The 10,506-nt window shown below is 33.9% G+C and overlaps 1 protein-coding gene across 1 annotated transcript; it reads left to right on the top strand.

Annotated features, from left to right (window-relative positions):
- The first annotated feature begins 8,094 nt into the window (after nt 1-8,094).
- Nucleotides 8,095-10,071, top strand: LOC114258829 (hydroquinone glucosyltransferase). The gene has a single exon (XM_028198828.2). The coding sequence runs from the start codon at nt 8,409-8,411 to the stop codon at nt 9,810-9,812; it is 1,404 nt and encodes a 467-aa protein (XP_028054629.2). The 5' UTR covers nt 8,095-8,408; the 3' UTR covers nt 9,813-10,071.
- The last annotated feature ends 435 nt before the right edge of the window (nt 10,072-10,506 follow it).

Raw genomic sequence — 10,506 nt, 5'->3', positions numbered from 1 at the left:
GTGGAGGACAAAGCTAGGCCCAGTAAATTTCTTTTGGAAGACCTATAGATTGGACACCACTGCTGGACCATGGAAGAGGGCAATATTGTAGACCAAAGGTACAACTTTTTTAATTGGCCCGCATAAGAAAAATAATGAAATGATTTCACCAATAATTCAATCTAAATCCATTCATTTAATAAATGAGTTTGAATGAGTACGAGTTAAATTGGATATGTTTTTAACAAATGAACCTGATCCATTCGTTTACTTTTTAAAATTTTTTTCCATATATTTTCATGGTGGAGTAATAGTCAGTGGTAAGTTGACAACACCGATAGTGCTAAGGAGTGGTGACAATAGCGACGATGGCAATTGTGGAGTAGCAGTAGCATTGTTATTATTGTTGTGGTGGTGGTGGGTGGAAGTAGTGGTATAGTAGTGAAGGAAGAAGTTGTACCCATTTAAACGAATTTAAATATACACTAATGTCCAATCCATTTAAATTTAATTTTAATTAAGTCTTTTTTTTATATCTCATGTACATGTAAATTCTTGGGTCTAACACCTATGTTTATAACTCTTTTGTAACATATGGAATTAAATCTCAATTAATAATAGTAAATTATAAAGCAAAACAATATTAAATTGTTCAACATAAATTTTGTAACCAATGTAACTCACAATTAATTTTAATTAATTATAATAAAATTTTCTAACAATTTTTACAAGTCGAATATGAGTAACGTAGTTTATTTTACATTCTTATGTGGCACTATTGCATTAATAACATATATGAGTGATGAGACTCATTTATTTGTGATTGATATTATTATTACCTTATGACAAATGTAAATATTTGTGATATTTTTGAAAAAAGTTAAATTCAAAAAAAACAAAAAACAAAAACACCACAAACTTGAGGTGATAGTAGGGGTGCAACTCGCGCAGGTTCGGTCGAGTTGGAGGTTTGTCCAAGTCCAACTCGAATTGTGTTTCGTAGTGCCTAAGCCCGACCATCAACCCGAGTGTAGCGATCCCGGTTTCGACCCTTTTTTCATGTGTTTGTTACTTCGACTGGGCAGGTTGGGGATCGAGCTGCCCGGTCAGCTCACGGGGGTCCAGGGGGCAGCGCCCCTTGGCAGGTCCGAGGGCAGCGTCCTGGCAGGGTCGAGGGGCAACGCTCCCGAAGTGAAAATACAAAATCCATTCGAAGTTGCTTGTCCACTTGAGCGGCCATTTATGCGCTCGAGCGGAGAATGTTTGGTTCCAAAAATTTGACCCGTCTGCAAAAATACTAGGAAGGTGTATTTGACGCTCGAGCGGGGCTTTCCACGCTCGAACAGACCATGTTATATCAGTTCGTGAATCTAATATTTCCAATCACTTTTGTATATATCTCTCTCTAAAAACATTTCCTCTCCCTTCTCTCTACTTTTCCCTACGCCAAATTAGATCAAAACCTTGATTTCTCAAGATCCATTAAAGTTCTGCCATAGGTTCTTCATCAAAGTTGGTTAACTTCTCGAGGGCTTCGTTGTATACGGTGAAGATCGAGTTTCGACACTGTTGATTTTGGGGGGTTCATCTCGTTTCTTCTTCAAAACTTGGAGTAGGGATTTTCTTAGAGTTATATATATGTTTTTGCAAGATCTATATGATTTTTGAAATCATCTTTCTATAGCTTTGAAAATTGATTGTTGATTCAAGAAGTTGAGCGATTTTGAAAGTGGGTTTGTCTCTTGTTTTTTCAAAATGATTTTATGGGTTTTGATCCTCATTGATTGAAGAAAAGATGATTTTGAAAAAATTTCTTTCAAAAGATTTGAGTTGTATAGTTTTTTTGAGAAAACCTAGAATTGGAGGAATTTTTTTTAAGAGACTGAAAATCCATGAATGATATTGTTATATTTATTTTATGTGTCAAAATAAATGGATGTTTGAAAATTTTCTTATTTATATTTATATAAATAATGAATTTCAGGAAATATGAGAATTATTGTTAATTTTGGAAATTATTGTTCAAAACGTTGAAATAGTCTTGAAATGACTAATTGTTGAGGATACTTGAGAAGAAGGAACTGTGTTATTTTTTGGATGATGAATTGGAATAAAAGTATTTATATTCATCTTGTGGTATTGGCATATCAATTCATTTGATTACATTAAACTTTGAAAGTTGATTTAAAAACTTGCATTGAGAAAAAAATGTTGAGAAACAAGTTTTCATGGAATGATTTTGGGGTAAATACGTTGGTAAGTCTTGATAAGTGGTGTAGATAATATTAAATAAGTTGGCCTAAAAGTCTGGGGTGAAAGACCGTAAATCCGCGCGGATAGTTGTCGAGTTTTCCGGTTAATACCGGTAAAAATGACAAATTGATAGTACTTGTATAGTCTATTTGCAGACATTGACCTAGGGATTACCAAAGTCGTATTTACTGCTCTTGAAATGAATTGTTATGTTTTGAAGAATTGAAATTGCATGACATCATTGAGCATGATGGTTTTCAAAGATAAAGATGTGATTTTCTTTCAAAAGGGCATAGCATGACATGTGCATTTCATCTCTTGAGACTTGTATAAAATGTATATACTTTGTTAAGGATTTCCTACTAGGCTTTATGCTCACCCTACGGAATTTTTGTGCAGGAAAAGATGTGGTGATGCCGCCTAACTAGAGGCGAGGAAATGTGTGTTGAGAGTATGAGACTCTCATTTTGCTGTGACTCTGTGTGTAAGCCAAGGGCTGTATGTGTGTGGGTTTGAATAACCGTTTTGTGTAATCAGAGTCAAGCCTTGGAAACTTGCAAACCCCTTGGGGGTATTTATTTGTTTATTTACTTGTTGTTGGATTACTGTATTATTTCATGAAGAACTATTATATCATGTAATGTAAGTTTGGAGAATTATATTCGGTTTTTCTGGAAAGAGTCATGATTGTTGTATTATCATTTGAGCTAAAAATTTGGGGCATTACACTAAGCATTGCTGCCCAAGCCCGGACCAAGCTTCATAATTTGAACTCGGGTTAGCCCGAATTGCCTGAATTTCACAAGGCAACAAAAAGCTTCTGAATTTTTCCATACAACAAATAGTGGTTCATAATATACGTAAGTCCATTAATCCATACAACAAACTTAAACATCATCCCAGCCACAATCACTGCTACATATAAAAGTAAATTTCACAAGGCAACAAACAATACTTCATTATTCCATACAACAAACAGAGTAGTTCTTAGGCATTAGGCAAAGAGCATTTCTCTAATACATTGTAAGACTAGGATTGATATTAGTATCAATATCTTCAATTTTCATCCCAGCAAATAATTCCCAATCAAATGAGTAAAGAAGATTGGCAAGTGCAAGCTCTACTATTGCAATTCCCAAATTGATTTCACAATGCACGTTAACCAAATCCAAATGGAATTAGTCCAAAGTCCTCAAAAATCAATATCACCGGTTTTGAGTGGTAATCGAGCGACGAATGACCAAAAATAGACAAATTAAAGCACAAATACAAACACAGAGAGGGATCTACCAGTTTTGAGTGGCATTGAAACTTATTGAAAGGGTGGCGGTGTTGTTGTTCATGGCGTCGGCGTCGGCGTCCGTTGTTCTTCAACTCTCATGAAGAAATGAAATGAGAGTCTGAGAGAGGGAAAAAAGAATAGATAAGGTAGGGTTTTGTTTTTAGTTTTAATCTAATGGTCCAAATAAAAGATGCTAATCCAAGAGCCAAAGGCCACTCAAAAAAAAAAAAAAAAAATTAAGGGCTAGCTATTTAATTTATACATATATTATATAATTTATATAATATATTAAATGTAACTCGGGTTCAGGTTGCTCAGGTTTGCCATTGACTCTGCCTAGGCCTGGCCCGAATTACAATTCGGGTATCAAAAATCTGCCCAGGCCCGTCCAAATTACAAGATATTGTTGCCCAAGTCTTAAAAAAACTCGGGCTAGGTACAGGTTGCTCTGGTTGAGTCCGCCCGAGTTGCACCCCCAAGTGATAGTGATAGTCTTGTAAATAAAAACTAGGGAAAATTATAGACGGAAAAAAATTCCTAAAATTTGAACCTTGTAATAAAATAAATAAATTTTTAAATTTTAAATTTGACAATTTAAATTCTATTTTTTTAATTTAAACCATTCGCCTATTTTTATTAACTAAAACTATCGAGAAAAGTGTATTTTAATTATTAAACTCAATAAAAACAAGTATTTTAAACATTTGTCGTACATTTTCATTGAATTTAACAACTAGACTAATTTTTTTTCGTCAATTTTATTTAATGAACAAATAAAAAAAATTAGAGTTTAAATTAAGTACACTATTCTAATTTTTCAATTCGTATATCGTTATTTTCTTCTTTATTTTTTTAGAAAGTTTAATTTCGTGGTTTTTTCTTAATATTTAATTGGTTCAAAGAATGTGGCTCACGTTTTCCACGTAATGACGAAGAGGACCCAAACATACCACTAAAACACTTTCGCGAGACAAAAGTGGGCGGTTGATCATCAAGTTTCTGTCCACACCTTTTTCTTTTTTTCTTTCTTTTTTTTTTTTAAAAAAACGTTTTTATTATTTTGTTAGGCATCAGAAAACATATAAAAATAAAAAGTGCTTTTAACAACGGTACTCCACCTGTTTTTCTCTTTTTAGCATACGTCTGTCTTTGCACAGTAGTGATTGGACTCCCTCCAATCATCACTTTCATTATCTTCATACACACATGGCAGGTGGTGATTAGAGGAAAAAAAAAAAAAAAAAGTGATCAATCAAAAAAGAGAAGGGGTCAAAGGGGTGGGGGAAATGAGGTCTTAAACATTTTTGATCTTTGCATCACTTCTTTTTAAAGAAATTTGATTACGTCTACTTCAATTTTTCTAATTTATTTTTAAAAAAAAAACAAATAAAAGCCCTACACAACTTATAGAAAGCTGTTAAAAAAATAAACTGGCAGAATTTTGAAAAATCACCAATCTTTAAGAAGATATAGTTTGAAGAAACAAAATTAGCATCAAGTTTAAAATCATACCCACAACAACATATAAGAGTTTTAGAAATCAAATATTTTGATCTCTAAAAATGAAAATTTTGTTACAAAAGATATTTAGGGACTAATTTCTATTGTCGTGAGGATAATCACAAAAATGTCGCCCCGAAAAGTCAAAAACAAGACTTTTAGAGACAAAATTTTAAAAATGTCACTAATAAATAGACTTTTAGGAACAAAATAATTTGGTCTCAAAAAGAAAATAATTCATCACTAATGTTCAATTTTCATTACTAAAAATATAATGACGACACTTTTTGCAACAGAAATATTTAGTCTCTAAAAAATAATTTTGTCCTTAAATCTTGGTCTCTAAAACTTTAATTTTTTTGTAGTGACCCATCGTTGCTATTGCTGCTCAAATTCCACCATGTCATCATGATCATCGGCAACAACTAGTAGTTAGTAGCCGAAGTAAAGATATCATTATAGGAATTAGAAGAAAATCTCAAATCTCTCTTCTTATGCATAAAAATCTCAAATTTACATAACAAAAATGTTTTTGGAGTTCGCAGGGTGTCGGGAATTCATAGAGGCACAATCCCACATCCCCCTTTGTGAGTCCTCATATAATTATTAATTTCAGTATTAAACAATACGTCCAGAAGTAAGATTATTCTAGAAGAATTGAGAGGAGAAAGACTAATACATTTTTTTTTTAATACCAATGGTACGACAAGGAACATCACAAGAAAAAATCATCCACATCTCATTACCTAGTACTAGTGGGAGGACTGTCGAGACTTGTGCTAATATTGAACCAGCATAAGGATCAAAATTAGCACAATGTGTCACCACCACACAACAATAGGTCGTGCCTCATCATAGTGGGAGGGTTGTTCATCAACGTGATCGATATACGTTTTTGGGAGAATCTTATAATAGGATCCCTGATGAACTAGATATGGAACCCTATAACTATAGGAAACCACTATAAGATAAAGATGCAGAACTTTGGCAAAAGGCTATAAAGTCTGAGATGAAGTCTAAGATCATGTAGAACCACCTGAAGGGATAAAACCCATCGGATGTAAATGGATCTATAAGAAGAAGAAAGGAGTAGATGGAAAGGTACAAACCTATAAGGCTAAGCTTGTTGCGAAAGGGTTTGCTTAGAAAGAAGAAATCATAAGGTGCAATCGAGTTTGGAATTCATCAACCATAATCTTATATTTGTGATTTAATTGAGATCGAACTAGACAGATCTCGAAGGTATGAATCATAATTCCGCCTTGTAGGATTTTATAAATCACTATAATTTTTTTTTTTTTTTGGGGGTCTAATCTATACGCAATATCATTAGGTTCTGGGAATTCGGTCCCAACAATTAGTATTAGAGCAACTCTGATAATGTAGATGGATTAAAACCAATCATGTTGTGCGATTAAAATCAATTATTGTTTGTTGTATGGGTAGATCATAGAACTGTGCTAACCCTTGTTTCGAAGTGTTCTTATCCCTCTGTTATGGTCACATGTGTTTGGTTTTAATGTTGTGTAATTAGATTCCACAATGTTTGTTCGTGGTTAATATTATTGCAAAAAAAAAAATTGATTTGTAATAATTATATAGCATGTGAACTCCGACATGGACGCATAAGAATGATATAAGTATTTATGATATGTTCGAATGTAATTGAAGAAGACCGATCGAAGTAAATACAGATGTTGCGAAACTCAACTAAAACGATAGAAACGGACTTTTTTAAGGCAGGATTTGTTTTCGCAATAAAGAAATGATGCTTAATTAGCAAAGTGACAATCAAGAATTGTTCAAGTCAAGATGAGGAATGATTCCTTATTATAGTTTTGACCATAATTGTTGGGATTCTTATTTTATCCTTTTATATATATATATTATTGAAAGATGCATGCCTATTATTATTGTTGTTAATTATTATGCGTTCATAATTTTTGGGACAACATGGATATTTATCAAACAATATACATTATGTACACATTAACAATAATATATTATTTGCCTAAAAAAAAACAATAATATGTTAGTTATTTATTTATTTTTGTTTAAATTTGATCAACTATCATTAATCAATCAGTGAAAGCCTATGCTTTAATGAAGGTGAGTGTTGATAAAGCAAAAATTCAGATCCACCACCACTAGTCAACCAAATTAATAAAAATAAGATTCGCAATCTCACATGTTCATTTTTTTTAAAAAAAAAGATGATTTGTAGTAAAGCTATTCATCTTTTTCTAGAAGGGCAGTCCTCTAATAAAGTTTATATTTTAATAAGTTTTATAGGTAACATAATTATCAAAATATTCTTAATAAATGTACATTAATGTTCACATTGACAGCACGAATTGTCCATGATATAAATAATCACACTGTCAATATAAATATTCACATTGTTAAATTTATTTAATATGAATGTTCACATTATAGAAATTCAAAATAGTCCAAAATAGTGCATACCGAGTTGCTAGGGATTCAAAAAATATTTGTAAGGTTAAAATTGTTCATAAAATATAGAATTAAGATTTAATGGACAAAATGTCCAAAATAATAGTATCTAATGGACTGCTTAAGATATAAGTATTTAAAAGAAAATTTTCTAATAAATTTCCCATAATGTGGGTTGTATCATATGTAATTTTTATTATTTTATTTGTCAACAAAACATTTATGTCTATCTTTAACATAATATTGACATCATATGATAAAATGAGAAAATTAAAAAAGATGATCATTATAATATTACTTAAAATAACCAATATTCTTACCATCAAAAACAAAATTCAAGAGTAAATATAAGGCCGGTTTAATTGGTTAGACTAGACCACAGGATTGAGATTACAAATCCTTAACATACTCTAACGTTTACTTGCAATTTTTTTTGGTCCAGATATACCTGTGAACAACTAGTCTTGCAAAAATATAAGAAACTTAGTTACACAACAATTAATTGTCTCACTATTAATTTATTTATAAAATTAAAGATTCAACGGAATCACCGACTAATTAAAAATTTGAACAATTTAAAGACTAAACCTTGTTTGGTTTGGGAGAAATAAGAAATGGCGATCTAATTACTATTGTAGTTATTTTATCGGTAACAACTACCACATTTCACACATGCCCTCAATATATATTCCCACTACACGTCCTAGTAGACTTTTCATTTCTCGATACATCACTGGTCCCAAACTTCTCTATCTAAAACTCACTCTCTCCATTTCAATTTAATACTAATGTACTAGGTATAAAAACACTGTCTCCATTTAAATTTATTAAAGCACAACTTGAACAGAAAGGGACAAAACAATTCAATGTTCTATAAATTCGGCAACAAAACTACACAACTGTTTCATTCATATATTTCTGCAAATATTTCTCATCATCCATGGATCAAACACCCAACGTAGCTCTTCTACCAAGTCCAGGGATGGGTCATCTCATCCCATTTGTAGAATTCGCTAAACAACTCGTCAACCACCACCACTTCTCCGCCACCATCCTCATCACCGCTGCTGGACCGCCCACAAAAGCCCAAAAAACAGTCCTCAAAACGCTTCCTGAAACCATCAAACACATCTTCCTTCCACCCGTGTCCTTACCTATGGACCCCAATATTGGCTCCCAAATCATCCTCACCATGACTCTCTCTCTTCCGTCCCTTAGAGACACTTTAGCTTCATTAAAGACGACTACCCGGTTAGTTTCTCTCATCGTCGATCCATTTGGCCTCGACATCTTTAATATAGCCAAGGAATTCGGCATCTCACAATACTTGTTCTTCACTTCACCAGCCATGGCATTGCAATTTTGCCTGCATTTGCCGAAGCTTGATGGCATGATTACGTGCGAGTATAGAGACCTACCTGAACCAATAAGACTCCCCGGTTGCGTACCGGTTTATGGTAGAGATCTCACGGATTCGGTTCAAGACCGATCAAATGACGCTTACAAGGGGTTCCTTGGAAATGTAAAGCGGTTCGGTTCAGCTGAGGGGATAATTCTTAATAGCTTCATGGACTTGGAAGAGGGAGCTATAAAAGCTTTGCAAGAGAAGGAGCCAGGCAAGCCGCCGGTTTATCTGATCGGACCGCTTATCCAAACCGATTCAAGTGATGAGTCACAAGAACGGCCCGAGTGTTTGCAATGGCTGGATGATCAGCCAAGTGGGTCAGTCCTTTTTGTATCATTCGGAAGTGGTGGGACTCTCACTCATGACCAGCTTAATGAGCTAGCATTAGGTCTAGAATTGAGCAGTGAAAGGTTTTTGTGGGTTGTGAGAAGCCCTAATGACAAGTCTGCCAATGCTGCATTCTTCACTGCACAAAGCCAAAACGACCCTCTTAGCTTCTTGCCAAAAGGATTCTTGGAGAGGACAAAAGGGCGAGGCCTGGTCGTGCCATCGTGGGCACCACAGATTGAGGTCTTGCGCCACCACTCGACCCGTGGATTTCTAACCCATTGTGGTTGGAACTCAATTTTAGAGAGCGTCGTCCATGGCGTACCTCTGATTGCTTGGCCACTCTATGCAGAGCAAAAGATGAATGCAGTGATGCTAACAGAGGGTCTAAATGTGGCATTGAGACCAAAAAGCGACAAAACAGGGCTGGTGAGACGAGAAGAGGTTGCAATGGTTGTGAAAAGTCTTATGGAAGGAGAAGAAGGGAATAAGGTTTGCCGGAGAATGGAAGGCCTGAAGGATGCTGCCGCGAAGGTCCACAGCGAAGATGGGAATTCTGCAAAATCATTATCAGAATTAGCATTCAAGTGGAAAAATCAAAAGAACATTTGAGACCAAATTGATCATTCTGATTTCATTTTCTTTTATTTCTTGTTTGTCTTAATTTTCAGTTTTCTTTGTGTTGGGTATCCCATATGATTGTATTATATGTCTAGGTGTAACATTGTTGTTGTTGGATCAGAGTTGTATTTAAAAATACTTGCTTGCAAAATGCAATAATGTGCAGTCCAGTAGCTTCGATGACAGCAATCACAAGATATGTGTTAACATCACATTGTAGTGTTGAATGAAGAATGCTTTTGAACTCTTATATTTTCTGATTATTAATATTTAACTCACAAAAGACTGCACCAAAACCATGAATTGTATCTGAACTAAAGAGTTGTATTTAAAAATACTTGCTTGCAAAATGCAATAATGTGCTGTCCAGTAGCTTCGATGACAGCAATCACAAGAAATGTGTTAACATCACATTATAGTGTTGAATGAAGGATGCTTTTTAACTCTTATATTTCTGATTATTAATATTTAACTCATAAAAGACTGCAGCAAAACCATGAATTATAACTAAAGCATGAAATTTTTAATTGGTCCTTGAAAGAAGGGAATCTCATGTCCGGAAAAGTACTGTTAAAACTAGAAAAAAAGTGCTCAGAAAGGAAACAAAATATATTGTAAGTAGATGTTTGGTATGCATTAAAAAAGTGTATTTTTTTTGTATACAAATACTTATTTGAGTCACATC

The sequence above is a fragment of the Camellia sinensis genome, chromosome 2, assembly GCF_055761805.1.
Source record: "Camellia sinensis isolate YWXY chromosome 2, ASM5576180v1, whole genome shotgun sequence".
Classification (NCBI taxonomy): domain Eukaryota; kingdom Viridiplantae; phylum Streptophyta; class Magnoliopsida; order Ericales; family Theaceae; genus Camellia; species Camellia sinensis.
This window is presented reverse-complemented; position numbering and strand designations above follow the sequence as displayed.